General features: G+C 50.7%; 12 protein-coding genes across 12 annotated transcripts; 7 read left to right on the top strand and 5 right to left on the bottom strand.

Annotated features, from left to right (window-relative positions):
* Positions 1 to 145: 145 nt before the first annotated feature.
* On the bottom strand, positions 146 to 682 carry P175DRAFT_0493506 (uncharacterized protein; the record flags this gene model as incomplete). The annotated part of the gene is made up of 2 exons (XM_040895969.1): positions 146 to 560; positions 627 to 682. 2 exons carry the CDS (start codon positions 680 to 682, stop codon positions 146 to 148), a joined length of 471 nt encoding a protein of 156 aa, XP_040752618.1.
* Positions 683 to 1,422: 740 nt separating this feature from the next.
* Positions 1,423 to 3,214, top strand: P175DRAFT_0509698 (MFS transporter; the record flags this gene model as incomplete). Its single annotated transcript, XM_040898446.1, has 3 exons — positions 1,423 to 1,730; positions 1,793 to 2,911; positions 2,971 to 3,214. 3 exons carry the CDS (start codon positions 1,423 to 1,425, stop codon positions 3,212 to 3,214), a joined length of 1,671 nt encoding a protein of 556 aa, XP_040752619.1.
* A 105-nt stretch (positions 3,215 to 3,319) lies between these two features.
* On the bottom strand, positions 3,320 to 5,185 carry P175DRAFT_0547475 (sugar porter family MFS transporter; the record flags this gene model as incomplete). The annotated part of the gene is made up of 7 exons (XM_040900408.1): positions 3,320 to 3,490; positions 3,539 to 4,084; positions 4,153 to 4,191; positions 4,242 to 4,363; positions 4,423 to 4,924; positions 4,990 to 5,040; positions 5,101 to 5,185. 7 exons carry the CDS (start codon positions 5,183 to 5,185, stop codon positions 3,426 to 3,428), a joined length of 1,410 nt encoding a protein of 469 aa, XP_040752620.1. The 3' UTR covers positions 3,320 to 3,425.
* A 562-nt stretch (positions 5,186 to 5,747) lies between these two features.
* P175DRAFT_0532605 (uncharacterized protein) lies at positions 5,748 to 7,178 on the top strand (the record flags this gene model as incomplete). Its single annotated transcript, XM_040899979.1, has 2 exons — positions 5,748 to 6,551; positions 6,969 to 7,178. 2 exons carry the CDS (start codon positions 5,748 to 5,750, stop codon positions 7,176 to 7,178), a joined length of 1,014 nt encoding a protein of 337 aa, XP_040752621.1.
* A 72-nt stretch (positions 7,179 to 7,250) lies between these two features.
* P175DRAFT_0493510 (putative amino acid permease) lies at positions 7,251 to 9,040 on the top strand (the record flags this gene model as incomplete). The annotated part of the gene is made up of 3 exons (XM_040895970.1): positions 7,251 to 8,454; positions 8,520 to 8,860; positions 8,924 to 9,040. 3 exons carry the CDS (start codon positions 7,251 to 7,253, stop codon positions 9,038 to 9,040), a joined length of 1,662 nt encoding a protein of 553 aa, XP_040752622.1.
* Positions 9,041 to 9,823: 783 nt separating this feature from the next.
* P175DRAFT_0509702 (uncharacterized protein) lies at positions 9,824 to 10,425 on the top strand (the record flags this gene model as incomplete). The annotated part of the gene is made up of 3 exons (XM_040898447.1): positions 9,824 to 9,899; positions 9,970 to 10,310; positions 10,378 to 10,425. The coding sequence occupies 3 exons, from the start codon at positions 9,824 to 9,826 to the stop codon at positions 10,423 to 10,425; spliced, it is 465 nt and encodes a 154-aa protein (XP_040752623.1).
* Positions 10,416 to 13,090, bottom strand: P175DRAFT_0501871 (NAD-dependent malic enzyme). Its single transcript, XM_040897260.1, has 8 exons — positions 12,736 to 13,090; positions 12,454 to 12,675; positions 12,188 to 12,391; positions 12,001 to 12,129; positions 11,806 to 11,939; positions 11,484 to 11,750; positions 11,058 to 11,425; positions 10,416 to 10,972 (listed from the first exon to the last, which is right to left on the bottom strand). Exons 1-8 carry the CDS (start codon positions 12,799 to 12,801, stop codon positions 10,635 to 10,637), a joined length of 1,728 nt encoding a protein of 575 aa, XP_040752624.1. The 5' UTR covers positions 12,802 to 13,090; the 3' UTR covers positions 10,416 to 10,634.
* Positions 12,916 to 13,946, top strand: P175DRAFT_0532609 (uncharacterized protein; the record flags this gene model as incomplete). Its single annotated transcript, XM_040899980.1, has 5 exons — positions 12,916 to 13,007; positions 13,076 to 13,191; positions 13,263 to 13,315; positions 13,422 to 13,534; positions 13,598 to 13,946. 5 exons carry the CDS (start codon positions 12,916 to 12,918, stop codon positions 13,944 to 13,946), a joined length of 723 nt encoding a protein of 240 aa, XP_040752625.1.
* A 331-nt stretch (positions 13,947 to 14,277) lies between these two features.
* P175DRAFT_0532610 (uncharacterized protein) lies at positions 14,278 to 15,530 on the top strand (the record flags this gene model as incomplete). Its single annotated transcript, XM_040899981.1, has 4 exons — positions 14,278 to 14,472; positions 14,531 to 15,012; positions 15,070 to 15,078; positions 15,131 to 15,530. 4 exons carry the CDS (start codon positions 14,278 to 14,280, stop codon positions 15,528 to 15,530), a joined length of 1,086 nt encoding a protein of 361 aa, XP_040752626.1.
* Positions 15,531 to 15,677: 147 nt separating this feature from the next.
* P175DRAFT_0516787 (alpha/beta hydrolase) lies at positions 15,678 to 16,773 on the bottom strand. The gene is made up of 2 exons (XM_040898929.1): positions 16,528 to 16,773; positions 15,678 to 16,471 (listed from the first exon to the last, which is right to left on the bottom strand). Exons 1-2 carry the CDS (start codon positions 16,683 to 16,685, stop codon positions 15,715 to 15,717), a joined length of 915 nt encoding a protein of 304 aa, XP_040752627.1. The 5' UTR covers positions 16,686 to 16,773; the 3' UTR covers positions 15,678 to 15,714.
* A 350-nt stretch (positions 16,774 to 17,123) lies between these two features.
* P175DRAFT_0251972 (uncharacterized protein) lies at positions 17,124 to 19,501 on the top strand. Its single transcript, XM_040892698.1, has 6 exons — positions 17,124 to 17,499; positions 17,585 to 17,750; positions 17,813 to 17,908; positions 17,972 to 18,669; positions 18,728 to 19,057; positions 19,116 to 19,501. The coding sequence occupies exons 1-6, from the start codon at positions 17,303 to 17,305 to the stop codon at positions 19,444 to 19,446; spliced, it is 1,818 nt and encodes a 605-aa protein (XP_040752628.1). The 5' UTR covers positions 17,124 to 17,302; the 3' UTR covers positions 19,447 to 19,501.
* Positions 19,502 to 19,556: 55 nt separating this feature from the next.
* On the bottom strand, positions 19,557 to 19,934 carry P175DRAFT_0437190 (nuclear transport factor 2 family protein; the record flags this gene model as incomplete). The annotated part of the gene is made up of 1 exon (XM_040893842.1): positions 19,557 to 19,934. One exon carries the CDS (start codon positions 19,932 to 19,934, stop codon positions 19,557 to 19,559), a length of 378 nt encoding a protein of 125 aa, XP_040752629.1.
* Between the last annotated feature and the right edge of the window lie 595 nt (positions 19,935 to 20,529).

Below are 20,529 nucleotides of genomic sequence, written 5' to 3' on the forward strand. Positions count from 1 at the left end.
GCAGCTTCACGACGCTGATCGCAAGTAGAATCAACGAGAACCCGCCTTCCTGCGCACTACTCGAACTATCACCCACCACCACCACCACCACCACCGCGATTAGCGTCACGCCGGACAAACGAAAGCCAGTATAGTGAAAGAAAACCTACTTGCCAATCCAAATGCCGAATCCGCGAATATCCCCCAGATTCAGCGGTCTCAGATAGGGATCCCCCTTTCGCGGTTTCAGCCGGCCAAGTCGAATCACCCGCGAGGTTGTGCGTCCCGAGGTTCCAGGCCGAAAGGTGCCCTCCCAGGCGATGGGCCGCTCGTCTTCCAGGGTAAGCGTGTAGACCTTGTCATCTGACCGGCTCATGGTGACCTCGATGGCATCGTACTGCGATAGATCCCATCTGTGGTCCTGACCCATGGTGTGGATGGCGGCAAAGCCGGCGCTGTCGATGCTTCGTCGGTCCAGCCAGCCATGGAATTCACTGAGGGACAGGTAGCTGTCGAGACGCGAGTAGGATACGCCACGGACGACGCGACTATGTGTTGTTTGCCAGTTTCCGGGCCACGGACTATTTTGAATTAGAAACGGTATAACAGGGGGAGTATAACAGGGGACAGGGGAGTCTACTGCTTACCAGCCACCCTGGAAGAGTACCTTCCGTTCTGTGATGTGTGTCGAGCAGTCTTCCATCTTGTGTGCTCTGGCTTGAATGTATGCAGTCGAGAGATAAGCAGCAGGCAAGAACAAAACCTTGATACCTTAAAAAAAAATAGTTCATGTCGTTGGTGTGCCGTCATTCCTTTTACCGTTACGTGCGGGATCCATGATCCGACATTTACCTACGATGCATAGCCACATCAAAGATTCAACCTGGAATTTTATTCAAGTATATGTAGGAGAGTAGGAAGATTAGATTGGATTGATTTCTGAATGAATGAATTCATACATATATATATATATAGATATATATATAGGTTATGATAGGCTATAGTATAAGCCATAGTTTGTATGAGGTGATATAAAGCGACAATAACCGAGCAATATTCTGTCGGCTACACTCGGTTGGACTCGCTCAGCCACTTCTCCGATCGTAGCCGTTGCATCAGGTGACATTGCTGACCCTGATTGGCCAGTGGCTCATCCCAACTGTGGCTGGAGAATGGATTCCCAATTAGGACATGAGTATAGAAAAACTCGGCGCGGAAAAGAATGGATCTTTCCATCATTGTTAGCATGATGGCTATAGTGGGCTCCGATATAGTCAAATTACAGGGCAAGAAAATTTGGTTTAAATGGGTGTTAACCGCGAGGGGCATATATCAACCCTAGAGAATCCCATTGTGTTTTTTTTCGAGTGCATTCAAACAATTGAAGTCTAGTTAATTGACAGGAAGTCGTAACAAGGCTGCCGTGCATGTCCACTGCTAAACATGGACCATTGTGCAGAACACAAGGACCTTTCCGTCACCGAGACGGTCCGTGAAACGGCCAGCGATGAGTATTCCAATGACACCCTAGACCACCCGGACACGCTGGAGCTCTCCCGGATCAATACCTATCGGCTTCAGCAACGGGCGACAGTGGGATCAACGAGGGGCCCTCTCCCAAGAGAAAAATGGCTCCCGATGGGCGCAGGGAAGGAGTATCCGCCGTCACTCCCAGATCCCGAAACGTTTGTGGTGGAATTCGACGGTGCCGACGATCCTCTACATCCATATAATTGGACGCTACTGCGGAGGTTTGTGGTGTGGTGTGCTTCCGTGTACGGCTTCCCCCCGGTAATCTAATCTGCAAGTGTAGGATATGTCTCGTATGCATCCTCTGTTTCGGCACGTTTGTCGGATCCTTCACGAGTGCCGTGTTCTCCGCCGCCATCGGCCCGATTAGCGAAGAGTTTCATATTGCACGGGAGATCGCGTCGCTGGGAGTGACCCTGTTCGTCCTCGGATTTGCCGCGGGGCCGACGATCTGGGCCCCGGCATCAGAGTTGATCGGACGGCGCTGGCCGCTGTCGATTGGAATCTTCGGCTGCGGCATCTTCACGGTGGCCTGCGCTACTGCCAACGATGTGCAGACAATCATGCTTACGCGCTTTTTTGCGGGACTCTTTGCTGCTAGCCCTATCTCAATCGTCCCCGCCGTGTTTGCGGACCTATTTCCGACTGCGCAGCGCGGCATTGTCATGTCCATATTTTGCATGGCCGTTTTCATTGGCCCATTCGCGGCTCCTTTTGTGGGCGGCTTTATTGTTATGAGCGACCTTGGCTGGCGGTGGACGATGTATATCTCCGCCATCATGGTCTTTCTCGGCTTCCTTCTGGTCCTGGTCGGGCTGGACGAAACCTATGCGCCGGTGATATTGGTGCGCAAGGCGGCGGTCCTGCGTCGCCAGACTCACAACTGGGGAATCCACGCCAAGCAGGACGAAGTTGAGGTGGAATTCATGGAGCTCGTTCGAAACAACTTCACCCGACCACTGACCATGCTGGTAACGGAGCCAATTTTGCTCCTGGTTTCGCTGTATATCTCCTTCATCTACGGACTCATCTATGCCCTCCTGGGCGCATACCCGGTTGTCTTCCAGGGCGTATATGGCATGACCATGGGAGTTGCTGGCTTGGCTTTCATCGGGATCATTATTGGCGAACTTCTCGGGGGAGTGTATATCCTGACACTGCAGGGGTCGTATATACGCAAGCTTGACGCTAATGACGGCCAGCCTGTTCCGGAATGGCGCCTCACACCGGCTGTCGTCGGAGCAGTAGCCTTTGCTATTGGAATGTTCTGGTTCGGATGGACAGGGTATACTGCTTCGATCCACTGGCTGGCCCCTGTTGCGTCCGGTGTGTTGACTGGATTCGGTATCTTCTGCATCTTCCTCCAATGTTTCAATTATATCGTCGACTGCTACCCTACCTTGTGAGTTCGTTCCACCATCTACCTAATACCGGGCGTGTGTCCTGCTAATCGCAACAAAGGGCTGCTTCCACCATTGCCGCGAATACTATCCTCCGCTCTGCAGTTGGGTGCGCCTTTCCTCTGTTTTCCCATCAAATGATGGAGAACCTGGGGGTTCAGTGGGCTGGTACCATGCTTGGGTGTCTAGCCGTGCTTATGATCCCGATCCCGGTTGGGTTCAAGGTTTACGGACCGTGGCTGCGACAAAAGAGTAGACTTGCTGGTGCATCAGTGCTGACTCCCGAGAAGCAAGGCGTGGTATGATGGTGGTCGTGATAACTTGTAATGAGACCTGAGCAACCGCGAGTCTCGATCACGTCAATTTGATATTTACGCGTAATGACCTAAACGATCTTGGTTGATAGCGTGTTAAGCATTAGTGAATCGATAAATATTCTCAATAAAAGGCACGGGCCGGACTCGTTAGCAAGTCAGCAGTCATGATTTCTGTGTACGTCTTCGAGAGAAGAAACAATTAACCAACGTCCTGGTTGGTACACTCCACATCCTTCCGGAACATGGCCATTCGCGATTCAAACACTAGATCTCCGTTAATTAACTGGCAGACCGGGCTCTGAGAACACATACCTTCTTCCATCTCCTCCAAGGACTTGCCCGTCGTCTCCTTGATAAACAGGAATGCATAGACCACAAGCGCCCAGTTGAAAACACAGAACATCAGGAAAGTGCCCCATCCCATATTATCCACCGCATGCGGTGTCGCTTGCGAAAACACAAAGTTGAATAGCCATTGCGTTGCCGTTCCAACCGCAATGCCCATCTCGCGAATCCGGGTTGGGAAGATTTCGCTGATATACAGCCAGGGAATCGGGCCCCATGACATGTTGTAGCACATAGCCTCGAGATACACCATGGCGATAGCTGCTGCGGCGGGAGACGAGATCTTGGTACTGTCAGGATCAGGAGGATGGGTTTTGGATAGCAGGGCCACGGTGAGCATCAGCGACCCCATGGCGAATGCGCCAACGACGAGAGACCATCGGCGTCCTACTCTTTCCACCAGGAATAATAGGAATATTAGACACCCGACAACTTTGACGACGCCAAAGAACCCGGTGATTAGCAAAACGTTCTTCGCGCTGGCACCGACGGCGGCGAAGATCTGTGGTGCGTCTGCATTGATCGATTATGTTAGGAAAAGATATCCTAGATTGTGAGAAATGAACCAGTGGCATACATACAGTATGCAAGAGAAGTGTTTCCCGTCAATTGGACGCCTGCTGGATTAGCATCTGGGTTACAAACACCCGGGATTGCCTCAAGAAGTTACCAATTTGGATGGTTACCGTGATCATCATTCGGTAGCGGTTGGCTGGGAATCGCAGCTCGGTCCATGTTACGCCCTCAGTCGCTTGGACTTCGGCCGCAATGCCGTCGAGAATCTCAGCCATTCTATAGACACAGTTAGTGTGAAGGGAAAGTAATCGCCTGTATAAGCCACGGCCACTCACTCAGCCCGAACTTCCTCAGTGTCCTCCCCTCCCCGGATCCAGATGAGTGACTGCAGGGCTTCTTCGTGTCGTCCTCGCTTGGCCAGCCATCGCACACTCTCCTTTAGAAACAACATTCCGATGCCTAGGATTCCACCCGGAACCAGCTGTAGCCCGATTGGAATTTGCCATTGACGGTCCGATGGCGCCACATGTTTTTGGACGGCATAGTCGATCCAGTACGAGGTCATGACCCCGAGCGTGAAGAAGAACTGGAACATACTGCCCAACTGGCCGCGAATTTCCTTTGGCGCCATTTCAGCACTGAACATCGGGACCATGACGGTCGCCATGCCGACTCCGATCCCACTAATTACGCGAGCGGCATAGAAGGCCCCGATGGAGTGAGTCGGGACTGTCTGGATAATAGCACCGATACAAAAGATAACGGACGCCAGAGCTATGGACCTCCGACGACCGAACCTCGAGGTGAAAGGCCATACGAAGAAGCAAGCGAAGAATGCTTTGCAACTGTCAGCCCCTGCATATAAAAGGGCAGGTATGCGAAAGATGGACCCAAAACCCTACCTCCAGCTTGTAGCAAACTATTGGAGTTCGAGCTGATACTTGACTTATCGGCTTTATCATAGCGAAAGGAATCCTGGAATGAGTGCAGCGTCAAGATCCCTCCGATGATACCTGTGTCGTACGCGAAAAGAAATGACCCGATGCAGCAAATGGCGACCATATAGGTGGCCCGCACGCGACCAAGAAGCTTGCCCATAATGACAGCTGGTCTGAGAAGAGGGAAAAGAAGAGAGGAACGCATACTGAGAGCGTGAGATTGATCGATGCGCAGACTCTTTGTACTCTTGGGACTGCTGCGGGGAACCAGCGAAGCTTTGTCTGGCGACAGGGCTAAAAGTCTCCCGGCATAAATACAGGCATATCATATCGTCATTCGGGCCTTTGGCGATCTTTAGACTGAGTAATGGAGCTCAGATTTCGAGCATTTTAAGCGACCCGGTTTCGTTGTTGCAAGAGTTGATCACTCCTGAGCCCGGGATTTGGAACGCGGCCGAGAGCTGGAGATTACGATGGGCAGCACCTGCATCATGCATGTACTTTTCAATAGGTCAATATCTCGGATCAGCTGCCTCTTCAAACCGATATAAGAGCTTGGATACTGCTTCAGGTACGGAGTACGGAGTACTGCTGGGAGATGGTTGATTCGCCGAAGAACGCGTCACTCGACCCCTCCGTACATAACACCAGCCTCCTCGTGCAATCAGAACAGCAAGCAAGACCTGCGCCGGAAATAGCAATCTGGTCAAGATCACAGAGGCATGGCATTCCCGCCAGTCCATATCCACGCACCCCAGGTAGCGCACACCCACACCGTTATCCTCTTGCATGGGCGAGGAAGCAACGGGCCTGAATTCAGAGAGGAATTCTTCGCCTCTCTTACTTCCGATGGCGTTAATCTTCCCGCCAGGTTCCCTAGCTGGCGTTGGGTATTCCCAACATCGCGGGAACGAGATGACACGCGGTTCCAAGAGCCCATGTCGGCGTGGTTCGACGCATACTCGTTATCGGATATCCACGAACACCAAGACCTCCAAATCGAAGGGCTCAAGGAATCCGTGTCTTTTATGCTGGACCTCATTATGGCAGAGCTCCAGCTTCTTAGCGGCAGACCCCGCCGTCTCTTCATTGGTGGCATCAGCCAGGGCATGGCGACCGCGCTCTGGGCGTTTCTGTGCTTACCCTCCCGGCTGAGAGAGCCAGTAGGCGGGTTTCTGGGGTTCTGCGGATGGCTCCCTTATTCCCAACAGATTGAAGATATACTCGCATCCTTTATGCAGGCCCATGCTCGGAATATGACCGAAGTCGGTGCGAAAGTCACCCATCTCCTTCTTGATCTTACGGGATGGCCTTGTGGAGGCGCAAATGAACTTCAATTCCACGGAGTCCAAACCACGCCTGTCCTTCTGAGCCATGGGGTTGATGACGCTGTTGTCGATATTGGATTGGGCCAGCGAGCACGGTCTATTCTATCACGCCTGGGGCTATCAGTGGAGTGGAAGGAATACCATGGAGCCGATAATGAGGGCCATTGGATCCCAGAACCTGAGGGCTTCGACGATATTGTTCGGTTTCTTAGGGTTTATTCCGCCGCAGATAAATAACAGTGTGTATTCCACATACAATGTGAGAAGGCGAAAATAAGTTACGCCATCTTTTAGCTTGGACTCTTATGCTTCATGATTGAGGATCAACTCCACTGGAGCTTTTATACTAAGCGCTATCAATCGCATGCAAGAAGCCATTAGTTCTATAGCCTAACCCTTGCCGGATGCTTCTCTGGCTCAATCAGAGGCAAAAATGAAAAATCTAAAATCTAGGATAGGCAATTTCCTCCCGCATATTCCCCCTGCTGCTCAGTCATGGATCTACTTCTTCCCCCCCCCCCCCCCCATACCTGAACCATTTCTTCCTCTTCCGGCCCTGGTCGTTAGGCGACTCCGGTAGACGCTGGAACACGATTGGTAACCTTGAACGATTAGGAGTTTGGTACACAAATGAAAACCTCGGGACGCATGGGACTTCTCTTGACGCAACCCGACTTCGCTAATCGTAGTGGGTCGTCCTTCAGAATTTTTCGCCGGCTTCGAATAGCGTGGCAAAGAAAAATAGAACCCCAGAAACGAAGTAGAAATGGCGCAATCAGTATGAAGCTTGTCGCGATTTATTCGGGCGTAAAAATCACAGACTGAAATTTGTCTTCTTTTCACCCCCCCGAACAAGATCGCGGTATCCCGAACGTTTGAAGACTGTGTACCGGCAACATGGTGGATGAAAAGCTCCCAGTGAATCAAGTTCAGCCTGTTAAGCCTGCTGCACCTCCAGCCTTTGCTAACGATGATGATGATGAAGGCTTCCCCCAGAAGGGGGAGCTGGAGCTTAACGTGGGTGGTCGTGCCGCGACTCAACGACGCCTGAGGAATTACCAGGTGGTGATGATTGGCTTCTGCAGTGGGATTGGAACCGGTCTCTTCGTTGGCACTGGAGCTGCCTATGCTACTGCAGGCCCAGCCGGTTTGCTGTTGGCATACTCCGTTGTCGGGTTGGTCTTGTGGTGTGTGATGCAGAGTATCGCTGAGTTGGCCACCTTGTTTCCCACGGCAGGGTCTTTCCCCCACTGGGCCACTCGCTTCATAGACCCTTCTGTTGGGTTTTCCCTTGCGATCTCGTACGGATACTGCTATACGATCGCTATCGCCTCGGAAGTGTCCGCTGCTGCGGTCATCGTCTCATTCTGGACAGACTTGACGCCAGCCGTGGTGATCACGGTTGGACTGGTTCTCATCCTGATCATCAACTTGATGAATGTTCGATTCTACGGTGAAAGCGAAGTTATTGCCGGCGCGGTCAAAGTCCTTTGTTTCGTCGGACTGATTATCGTCGCCATCGTGATCACTGCCGGCGGTGCACCAACCCATGAGACTATCGGATTCCGCTTCTGGCACAACCCAGGAGCCTGGACGAACTTTAACGGCATCACTGGCTCTACCGGACACTTCCTTGGCTTCCTATCTGCCCTTGTCAACGCCTCTTTCAGCTTCGTCGGCGTCGAAACGGTGGTCATTTCCGCCGCCGAGTCAGTCGACCCGCATCATGCCATCCCCAAGGCCGCTCGCCGTGTCACCTTCCGGATTGCCTTCTTCTACATTCTAGGAGCCCTGCTGATTAGCTTGGTCGTGAGCCCGTCCAACTCTGATCTCACCTCGGGAACCGGCAATGCCAATAGCTCTCCATGGGTTATCGCCATTAACCAGGCGGGCATCACCGCCTTGCCGTCTATTGTTAATGCGTGCATCCTGATCTCTGCCTGGTCCGCAGGTAACTCGTACTGTTGGGTTGGTTCGCGAATGATTCTGGCCATGACGACGGATCGTCAGCTGCCCCAGATCTTCGCCCGGGTCACCAAGAACGGTGTGCCGTATGTTGCTGTCATCGCGTCCTGGCTTTTTGGCCCATTGGCCTATTTGAGTGAGTAGATGACTGCAGCCCTCTACCCCGTTCTGCTAGCTAATAATATCTACGTACACTACTAGGTCTTGGTTCGGGCGGCCCAGCGCAAGCATTCACTTGGCTGCTCAACCTGAGTACAATCGCCGGTCTGATCGCTTGGGCGACACTTTGCTTCAGCTACATCCGCTTCCATGACGCACTCAAGGCCCAAGGAGTCAGCCGTGACACCTTCCCGTGGAAGGCACCATTCCAGCCATACGCGGCGTGGGTGGGATTCATCGGCTCCGTCATTATCACCCTAGTCGCTGGATTCCCTGTATTCCTCAAGGGCAGTTGGTCCACATCTAATTTCATCGCCTCGTACATTGGTATTCCGATTTTCATCGTGCCCATCATCGGTTGGAAGCTCGTTAAACGCACCAAGGTTAGTTATCCCGCTCTGGCCCCATCATCCAATGATCATGACTGACTTTATCAACTCTGTTAGTTTGCGCGTGCTGCCGAGATCGACCTATGGTCTGGCCGCCTGCAGGAGGGAGAGGTCATCGAACATACCCTCAAACCGACAACTGCCCTAGGCCGCTTCATAGACTGGCTTTTCTAGGTCCTAACCCCTGGCTAATGTTTATCATTCAACCCCAAAATGACTGGCGCCCTCCTGCCTCTCTTCCGCACAGTAAGCAGAGGTCCGATTTAGCCACGGACTTTCGCTTCCCCCCCCCAATACGAGGGGGGCGAAGAGAGTCAATCAAGACCACATGATAGTGATACCCATCGTGTGGAGAGCGGCGTCTGTACATATTTATTGTAACGTATTTTGGAAACCAGAGCTGGTCTCTACGGTGACAATATTTAAATGTCCAGATCCTCCTTCAACCTGAGGACTGCAGTTACGAAGATGACGACCCCGGAGACAGAGGGAGGGGCACATATATAGAGATACATAGAAGTCTTATGATAATATTTCCGAATCCCATAATTCAAGTGTTGAATTGAGCTGCCTTGACTTTTCACGACTGTGGATTAGGAGTGGTCTCATGGTTGCGTTACTTGAACGGTTCTCTATAACGCGCAATCATTCTACCAACCTTGCAGGAGTACGAGATGACAGGTCAGACCAAAGATGTACGATCTTCAATCAATGCCCAAATGCTGTAAGACTTATCAATATCTCCCGGTCTCCCTGGTTTGCCGATCATAGCTGAACATATAAACCCAAAATCAAGTATAAATTGTACGTGATCCCCGATCATACCCAAAGAAAGAAAGAAAGAAAGAAGGAAAGAAAGAAGAAGAAGGAAAGAAAGAAGCTCTTCTTAAAACCCATCAGTCACATTGACTCTAGTCGTTTTACTCGATCGTTGCTCCTTTCCGCCGATTTCCCACCATGAAGCTTACGGCAGCCCTCACTACCACGCTGATGGCTACCAGCAGCTCTGCCACCCTTTTCGACAAGTGGTCTCGTAAGTGCACAGCACGCCGCTCGATCAATATCCCTCACTCCTCCAGCTAATTCTGCCGTCCCCTCCAAAGCATGGGGCAAGAGAGACTATGCCTGTATCAACGTCGTCCAAGGCATCCCGGAAAACGCGACGATAGCGGCAGGAACAACGGTCGACATCGTCTTCGACCGTCACAGCGGCCGCTGCTCTATCCCCGATGACGCCAAAGCCGGCCCATACAACGTGTGGTTAGCGAACAATCCCGTCATCGTGCCCAACGGTGTCCACACCGATTACTATGCTAAAATTGCCGGTCCCTTCCCCGAGTCCGAGGGCAGGATCTCCGTGACAATCCCGAGGGATCTGCCTGCGGTCCAGGCCGAGACTCTTTGGTATCTGCGTCTTGATACCGATTTGCCTGATACCCCCCAGGTGAGTCGCAGCTCGGTTTTCGGGTTCGGGTTCGGTGTGGTGGTGACAAGCTAAATGTTGTGTGAAGATGCCTAGTCTTTTCTACGTGCAGGGTCCTTTCAGGATCACGGAATAGATACGTATTTCATGTGCGTTGTGGTGTATATACATTGTTATATATATATATATATACCGTTAAACAGACGGGGCTTAGGGCTTTGGACTCCCTCTAGACGCGAATGAATCTGGATTCCTTTGGGGGAAGCCCTAAGTAAAGAGTGTCAGAGCTCATTTACATACATTGTAGAAATTCCGCTCTTGCACACAACTGAACTGCCCTTCCGTCTAATTCCCTGCACTTCGCTTGAGCGGTCGATAATTCGGCTCCCACATCTGCGCACGAATCCACTCTTCCAATGTTTTCTCATCCGTCGGGATTCCCTCTTGCTGGGCTAATCCTTGGTCCACGGCGGTTTGTATAACGCTCTTGGCTATGTTCACACTCAGCTCTCGTACTTCGCCAACATCAGGCAGGAGTGGTTGGTTAGGATCTTGGAGCGCAGGCGCCTTAGCCGCCAGTGCTTTGGACGCAGCCACGATCATTTCCTTGGACAGGACCCGGGGCCGAGAGAGCACTGCTCCGAGACCTATTCCTGGGAAGGCGGTTGAGTTGTTGCACTCCGCTGGGGAATGAATCAATGAATGGATTAGCGCCATACATGCCATCCGCCCGTGGGCAATCTACTCGTTTCCGCGAGGTAGGCTTACCGATATCCTTTGTAATACCGCCATATTCAACAGGAGGAAATGGGCTGCCCGTCGCAATCAAGGCCCGCCCTTCTGTCCATTCGGTGATATCCTTCGGTTTCGCTTCGTGCAGGCGCGTTGGATTGCTTAGCGGGAATACAATTGGACGATCGACATGTCTCGCCATTTCCTGGAGGATTTCTTCGGTGAATGCGTCCGGTCTAGTAGATGTACCGATCAAGACGTGCGGTTTGACTATTTTGACGACAGAAAGGAGATCGACGCCCTCTCCCTCGGGCCACTCGCCGTCATCGCGGGCGAAGGAACTCTGGGCGGCAGTCAGCTTATCACCGTGAGACTTGAGAAGCAGGCCGAGTTTATCAATGCACCTACACCATTCGGTTAGTGAATGTGTTCTCATGCATATTAGGAGGGTCGAAGGCGAACCAAATTTGCTTTAGGGCTTCCGCCTTCGATTTACCTGTCTCCGTTGCAATCGCGTCGCTAATCTGGTCGGCAATACCTGTGCCAGCAGAGCCAGCACCGAAACAGATTACCCGGACATCTTGGAATTTCACCTGGCTCACATGGAGTGCAGCCATCAGTGCAGCCAGAGTGACACAGCCTGTTCCTTGTATGTCGTCGTTGAAACAAGCGATTTCGGATGAGAGTCTATCTAGAATTCGCTTTGCATTCTGAAGGCCAAAATCCTCACTAAAGACCGTCAGTACATCCCCAATCCTGGAAGTCGCTGGCCGCTGCAGCTTACAAGTGGATAAATGCGTTGGGATATGTTTTCCGCGCAACCTCCACGAATTTGTCCACAAAAGCATCATACTCCTTCCCTCTCACTCGGGGCTGTCGTAGACCGAGGTATAAGTCATCGTTGAGTAATTCTTGATTCTGCAAATGTTTCTTAGCCTCTCCTCTGAGGTCCAAGTCCGAATCAGATCCAGTCTCTTACGTCCGTTCCACAATCCAGTACCACAGGAAGCTGTCTCGACGGATGGATACCGGCGCAGATGGTGGTAATCACCAACTTGGCAACCGAGATTAGGATGGCACCGGCTCCTTGATCACCGATTCCAAGGATCTAGAACCAGAGGTCAGAGTTTTCCCTAGCGAGGAACAAAGAAGAATCGGTGAATTACTTGTTCTCCGTCACTGACGACAATATAATCAATCTCATCGCCCTTTCCAAAATTGGCAAAGCTTTCTTCGATTTGGTCGACATCTCGGATATTCAAGAAGCACCCCTCCGGTTTTCTGAACAGACGAGAGTAGTTCTGGATGGCATCGGCTTCGGTCGGGGTATAGATCACACTAAACATCTCCTTCAGGTACGTTTGAATAAGCTATTCAGCCGAGTTAGTGACCGCAGCTCTTCCCTCGCAAGCCAAATCAATTCGCGTCGTACCCGGTAATAGAGCACCTCGTTCTGCGCCTTTAAACTGGCAAGAAAGGTGTTCTTAGCCAGGTCATCCACACGAGTCTTGTATTGCTGGTACGCTCTCTCGACTTGCTCATCAAGCGTCTGTACATTCGGTGGTAGAAGACCAATCAGGTTGAACTCTTTCCTTTCGTCGTCTGGAAATGCAGTGCCTTTGTTAAGGTATGAGTTATGAAGCAGTGCCGTTCCCTAGACAATTTTCTTTGAATAAGGGCCATAGCCTGGGAGTTGAGAAGGTGTCTGTCTCACCTCATACCGACACTCTATCGGGCCGAACGCTGCTCGTGGCAAGTGGCTGAACTGAGGTGCATCCATGGGCGCTTCAGGATGAACGGTGCAGTGAAAGGACTTGGCTGCAGAAGAATCGATACCGATGAGTGAGGTAGAGGTTTCAAAATAGAATTTGATAAGCTATGATGCGCCATCCTTATGGACCCATGGAGGGGTGATTATTACCACTTGTCCGGCGCTATACAAGCCACCTGTAAGAAACACCCCGCGCGGAGGAAGAATCGAAAATCGTATGCTATGTGGTCATGTACGAGTGAAAGTCTTGAAATCAACCGGAAATGCTTGATCTTCCTCGTAGATGCATGTATTTGACCTCGTATCTTGGACTTAAACGCCAAATCCCCTTTCACACGACCGAATGCGTCATCAACGACTTGCTCGCTACCGACAGCGCACTTAGCTCCGGATATTACGGTGGGAAGGAAATCCCGCCACTAATAGGAGTGTTGATTCCTTTCCGGATACTGTACTGAACTGACTTCCAGCGTGGAAGGCTGGTGTCTGCATCCACTTGCCGATTCAACAGACAAGTATACTTGTATTTCTAAGACGTCGACAACTCGCCTCAGTCGCCGGGGAATTCACATGAGAAGCTATCAGCCATTCAAATCCCTTTTGGGTGCGGGAACTTAATTGTATTCTAGAAAGAATGGCGTCGACCATCGCTGCAAGTGGAACAATTCGCTGTCGGCCCCTTACTGTTGGATATGGAGCCCACCCCTGATGCATTAAACACTGTGGCTGTACCCTCAGATACGTCGCTGAATATGACTTCATCGTGTCCATTCCGGGCCTAAAATACGATAGTGCAATGCTCTAGCGGCATCGGGAACCACAATTCGTGGTGCCTTGTCAACCACATGGCTCAGAACCCAAGAGAAGAGAGGCCTTATGATCTGTCTCCGGAGCGACTATACTGGACTATAACGCCGAAATCCTCTTCCCGGACCACACTGCTGGATGTATGCGCGTGGATGTGGATATGTGTACAGATGAAGCCAAACCTCTTCCGCCAAAAGAAGGACGATGAACACGAAGAAAGGGGGTTTAGTGGTTCCATGACGCTGCAGGGCGTTGATCCGCGCTGCATCATGCACAAATGCCGTCTACATCCTTCCTTCGGTATCCTGTTTTCGAAGAGATCTCTGATCTATTCAAACAAACCATGATTCGCACCTAAATAATACGCATGGTAGACCGAATATACCCTCATGCGACAAGGATCAAATTCCACTGGCGTTGCTCCTTGCCTAGCTCGGTTCAAAGGTTACTTTTCGTAAATTATATAAGATTTCAGTCCTTTGTCCGATTTATTAACTGTGCAGAATTGCAGCAGACTGACTTTATCCTTCTGGGTGCCTGGCATCTGTGTCTTTAGGCTTGCTTCCCCCTTATTATTATACAAAGTCGATTCATTCTATGTTGTTGGAAGACCTTGAATAACGGGTGAGGTGCTTCATTCTTCACTATTAACCACCCCTCGTCGGGCACTTCACCACCATGAGCACATACCCTATGTCGCACCCTGATTCATACCTTACGGAAGATCAAGGAAGCTATGCAGTTACCGGAATGGCAGCATGTAATGCTGTTGCCACCTGTGCTGTAATGGCCCGCGTATATGTCCGGGCATATACTCGAGGATTATCGATCCAAGATCTAGGTTGGGATGACGCCCTTATTATACTGGCAATGGTACAGCTCTCGATAGTAACCCATTCAGGTCTGCTTTCTTTTTACTAATGACGACTAGTTCGTTGGCTGGGCCCTTATGGCTCTGTCGTATATGGTGACAAAATATGGTGCTGGAAGACATCGTGAGGCCCTGATAGAGAATCCTACGATTATGGTGAACATGTACAAGTGGCTGGTAACGGCCCAGCTGGTCTACATGTTGAATCTATGGATCTGCCGGATGTCTGGTATTGCCTTCTACGTACGAGTAAACCGCATGCCTCGATTTAAGCTATACTTGCGCATATCGTACGGCTTTGTCACGGGTGCATTTGTGACTCAAATCTTAATCATCGCTCTCCAATGTATGCCACTCGCGGCACTCTGGGGAGAGGCTGAGGGCCAATGTATGGGTTCTGATATCAGATATATTTCCACGTCTGTTCCCACCTTCCTTTGTGATTTGCTTGTCATTTTGCTGCCTGTGAACATCATCCTGAAGATCAAGGACAAGATGACGAGGAGCATTGCCTTAGGGTTTGTGTTGTATTTTGGCACTTTGTACGTCTCCCCCCTTGCAAATCTGGACAATCTTTCACTAATTCACCCTAACCTTAGTGTTATTGTGTAAGTATCCTTCGAAAAGAACTCCGCATTTTCTCCCCCTCACATTATACAGGACCTCGGTCTGCCGAATTATCGCCATAGCCACTGCCCTGAAAGACCCCGAAGATATCACTTGGTACTTCTCTGCAGTCATGGCGTGGTCATGTGCTGAGATAGCGACGGGGATTGTCGTACTTTCTCTCCCGGTTCTCAAGGGCTTATTCTCGAGGCTTCGCGATAAGTACTCCTCCAGGATGGATCAAAGCAGCTCGAACGACGGGATCCGTCCGAAATCCAACAGCTGCTCGGGGCAGAGGCGTGTTTTCGAAGGCCCCAACACAATTCCAAACAAAACACAAGTTGATACTGCATGCAATACTAGTGAGGAACAGTTGTGGTTGGACAAAACAGACGATATCCGAGTGGTTGATACCGTGCAAGTGGATATCTCGCAGAGGAAAGGCCTTCGCTAGACGAGTAGTTATCCTCTAGAGACTGTCTACCAGGATCTTTTACTCGCATATTCGGCAATAGGATGGGCCCTCGGTGCGTTATTCTCTGGCCGAGATACCTCCAAATCCATATGGGCAAACATTAAAACTTTGAGTGATACGATGTATAGTTATGTGATGAGAGGGAAACTTTGTATAGTCATTATTAACGATTAAACTCGCCCCCAATGTCAAGGAAATAGAATATCCCCCCACTCAATGCGGGAGCAATGACACTGCCATGGTCCTCATGGAGGTACTCTCTTTGTTCGACTGCATGTAGCCGGTTGCTCTGTGTAAGTTGGGATGCGAGTTCACTACAATTCTCGGTCATTCGCCGCCGAGTTGCAGCCGCTACCCGTCGCTGGAATCCCTCCATGGATTCCCCCTTTTGGCGCACCGGAAATTGCTCTCGTGATCCCAAGGATAGTCGCAGGAATAGCGGAGGTACCATGGACGCATCAGTGCAGAATTTCGATGCCTCCGACAGGATGAAGCGATTATTCCACCAGATCGATGGGCTGGCAGCAAGGTACACATCAAAGCTTGCCGGGCGTGTGAAGAGGGTATGGAGCACGAACAGGCCACCGTAAGAGTGACCGAATAAGGCTCTTCGAACGAAAGAGGCATGGGGGAATAGCCGGGATTCAATAAAGGGTCGAACGACATCGGTGATAAAGGTCAAGAACTGATCCGCACCTCCATACGGTTCTGGTCTAGGCTGGCCGTCTGGCCCATCAGGCGGGGTGTAATGAGTACAAGGAGGAGTAAGGTCCCTGCTCCGTCGAGAACTGAATACTGAGTCTGTCAGAGGATACCCGATGCCTACAACAATGGTAGCTGGTTCCTTGGGCCGGAACGATTGTCGCCGTCGAAGTGTCTCTGTTGCCGTTAGGAACAGGGCATTTCCGTCGACAAGATAGCTGGCAGCCAGAGATTTAGCCATTCATTCAACTGCGCAAGGGGGAGGTGTTCGTACATGACATTGGCAGTGACAGCATGGTCCAGGGTTGACCACGTCAATGGCCATGAGATATCGATGCAATATTCCTCGCTCTGATTTGACACTTTCCAGCACGCTATATTTCTCGTTGTCCCTCCGTCTTGCTCGGGGATAAATGTCCATTCAGTCAACATGTTGCCGTACAGATACGGATTTTTTTTTTTGTTTCCATGTGCACTGGAGGTTGAACTGGCTCTTGGGGACTCGAGTCAGTGAGTCAGTCGCATGGATTCTGAATTTTTTCGCCGCCATTCTGAGCTTTTCCCTTCCTGGCTTCATCCCGCGAATCCATTCGAAGTCGTCGTGGAAACTCTCCACTATCTTCGGCGCCAATTCGACGCGGAGGTCTTGGTCTCGCTTGGCAACGGGTTATCTGATCCGATGATATATTAATTCGTCTCTCTCTTCCGAGTGTGTAGATGCAAATTTTACGTCTCTTCTCCGGTCTGCCAATGAGATGGCCTAAACAGGACCGACGGAGGTTGCTCGCCCTGAATGAAGCTATCCACACCCCCTGTTTGATCCAAGGAAACCATGCGCTCTCCTCCACTAGATTAGATTAGATCGCGTACGCTTTCCGTATGTGATTTTTTGTTCCGATATACTACGCGTGGTCTGACAGGTTTTCTCGAGTGTTAGGGGGGGCTGACTCTACATAAATCGGGCCATGGAACACTGCTTGATGGGTGTGCTCTCGGGACATCCATTCCAAACGCTCTTTACTCTCATCCTAAATACATTGAGGTAAAAAATGGCTGGTAGCGATGGCATTGTGATAGGGGCAAAAGGCCCATCAAATACGGGTTTTCAGGATCCTGTATCCGAAAAGCCAGCAATTGCTGATCGTGATGAACGTTCCAATCCCGAGAGCCTTCAAGCAGGCGTCCAACGAGCAGAGATGCTACGAAAAGGATGGACAAAACAAGGACTCATACTTGCTTTCACCGGGTACACTCCATTTTCCCGTGTTTATTATTTTTTTTTTTTTGGGTCTTTTTTTGCTGGTATGCTAACGTCAATATTGACATGACAGCCTCTTCCTCGCAACCCTAGCAATAAATTTTGGCGACTATTCTACGCAAGTGTATACAGCCTATACCACAAGCGCTTTCAAGCGTCATTCAGCGATGAGTGCAGCTCGTGTGGTTGGGAATATTACCCGCATTGGGGCTTATCCTATCATTGCAAAGCTTGGAGATGTAAGTGGAATTGAGAGGCACTTTTCGCGTCAACATGGGTATATTAAACAATCACTTTACAGGTGTTTGGCAGAGCAGAGATGTTTATTCTCTCAATCCTGATGGGTGCGATTGGATATGCCATCTATGCGGCATGTGAGAATATCTCACAATATATCGTAAGGCCATTATTCCTCATTTCCAGGAGCTAATTTCCCCATCGCTCACGGATGAACTTGTAGGCTGCAGGTATCTTTGAAGCTATCGGGTCAACCGGTTTCGCTCTCACCCAGCAGGTGTTTGTTGCCGACGTGACCAACCTGATCGACCGCGGCATTTGGTCTACCCTTCCCGACTCGCTCACGACTATTCCCACGCTTTATCTAGGAACTATTGTTGCTCAGCGCATTTTGGATCACTCGACTTGGCGATGGGGTTGGGGAATGTGGGCTATCATCCAGCCAGTCTGTTCGGTTTTGCTGATCGGGACGATGTTCTACTATCAGAAGCGGGCACCTGCTCGAAAGTCGGTATCCGAGTCCTTGGGATGGACAAGCACGGATAAGTGGTGGCAGCGGGCGTACAACTTGCTTTGGGTTCAGTTGGATCTTCCGGGAGCTGTACTGCTCCTCCTTGGATTGTCTCTGTTCCTAGTCCCCCTATCTCTTACCGGCTCCGGCAATAGTGATGCATGGCACAAGGGCTCCTTCATTGCTATGCTAGTTCTGGGGGTTGTGTTTTTCATCGCATTCATTGTTTGGGATGCCTGGTTTGCTACCAAGCCGTTTATCCCTTACCGGATGATCAGGAATCGCACCGTTGCTGCCGCATGCCTCCTTGGTGCACTAGACTTCTTTCACTATTCGGTCTTTTCAGTATTTTTCTCGAGTTATCTCCAAGTTGCTGGTCACTTCGATGCGGGAAATGCCACTCGGATTGAGTATGTAGAAGCTCATTCTTCGCCCCTCCCACACTATACAACTAACACAATAACACAGTAACTCGCTCCGTGTAGCTTTCCAGGTGGCGGGTATCTTCGCCGCCTACTTCATGAAGTTTACTAGGCGATCCCAAATTTGGGTCCTGGCCGGAGTACCCCTTTGCGTTCTCGGTATGGGTGTTCTCGTACACCTTGTTGACATGGGCGATGGCAAAACCGGAAACGAGGCCTCCTTCATTGCAGCCAAATCCTTGATCGGTGTGGGGCGTGGGTTCTATCAGACAGCTGCTCAAGTTTCCGTGCAGGCTGTCGTTTCGCGGCAGGAGGTCTCCGTGGTTACTGCTGTTTTCTTTGCTTCGATGAGTGTTGGTGGAGCTATCGGCACAAGGTCAGTGTCCCTGTTTCGGGGAAAGCGGTTTGAAATACCGGCTAACGATTTCACTCAGTGTGGCTGGCGCTATTTGGCGTAGCACGCTTCCAAGGAAGCTGGCGGAGAACCTTCCTGCGGATCTCAAGCATCAAGCCCAAGCTATCTTTGGCAGCATTGTGACTGCTCGATCTTACAAGGTTGGCACAGCCGCTCGCGATGCAATCGATCTGAGTTACCGCCAATCCCAACGGCTCCTGGCCATCGCTGGCGTGTGTGCTCTCGCACCGATGCTTATCATCATGTTCTTCCTACAGAATGTGCAGTTGGATGAACGGCAGACAACCAAGCCTGAATCGCATGAGGAGGTTATTAAGGATGATGCTAATCCCGAGAAGGTAACGCAATGATTGGAGTGGCAGCAGTTTTTTATTCATCATATCATGTGTAAAATATGAGAGAGAGAACCCACAACATGGAGCATAAGCATGGAAATATATTTCCTTTCCGAACACTGGGCTTATTTCACAGGATTCACCCCCGACATCCAAACAACAAATCTCGTAAACTTCCCATCCTGACCAACATCAAAGAAACTGCCGTTGCACGTCTCAGTGGATGTCCCATCCGCATACTGCACCGTAAACCGCTGTTCGGTGGCGATCCTTCCCCGGGCAAGGTCGACAACTGTGCCAGTGACCTCGTGCGATATGGTCTGGGCGCTATTAATGAGCTTGGTGAACATGGCCCGGATTTCGGATTCGCCAGTGTATGTAACGTTATCTGTTTGGACGGTGAATGTCGCGTCTGGGGAGAAGTGTGCGAGGACTGCGTCGATGTCGCGGTTGTCAACGGCGCGGAAGAAGCTCGTTGGGAGCGTCGCAAGCGTAGCTTTCATGCCGGCGGTCATGCGTTTCTTGGACGTGTCTGAACTCGTAGGATGATGTTGTCGAGTGAGTGTACCGCAATAGCCAAGGCCGAGATCAAGCACGATGGATGGGTGGATGAAAGGTTCTTTTTTATATCTCTTGTTTCTTTTGGTGGCGTGGGAATTTCAGTCACACGCAGTTCACAACACAGTTTCGGGCACTGCTGCACACTTGAATGTTATTGATTAAGGATGTATGACTTGGCTGGTATGCAGTAAAACAATCAATGCTACTTCTATGTACGATACCGTAGATACATTCTTTCTTCATTCGGCGGAGATATCGGAATCCTGCATGCTGTACGCGGTGGGGGAGCCAGAAATGTCTGCGTCCTGCAGTCAGCAGCCAGTCAGTAGCCTGTGTTGGTGTCGGCTACGTGTTCGATTAGACGATGCTCGCTCGGCTTTAGCAGCCATGGTCAATGGTTAGTTAGTTATGTAACTAGTTAACTAACTAGTTAGTTATATGCGCTGATTTCTAAGCTACTCGTGGGCCACCAGATTATCATCTAACAGGACGTTGGGGAGCAAGTGTTTAAGGACCGGGTATGCATGGCAAATAGAA

The sequence above is a fragment of the Aspergillus ochraceoroseus genome, assembly GCF_002846915.1.
Source record: "Aspergillus ochraceoroseus IBT 24754 chromosome Unknown P175scaffold_4, whole genome shotgun sequence".
NCBI classification, from domain to species: Eukaryota; Fungi; Ascomycota; class Eurotiomycetes; order Eurotiales; family Aspergillaceae; genus Aspergillus; species Aspergillus ochraceoroseus.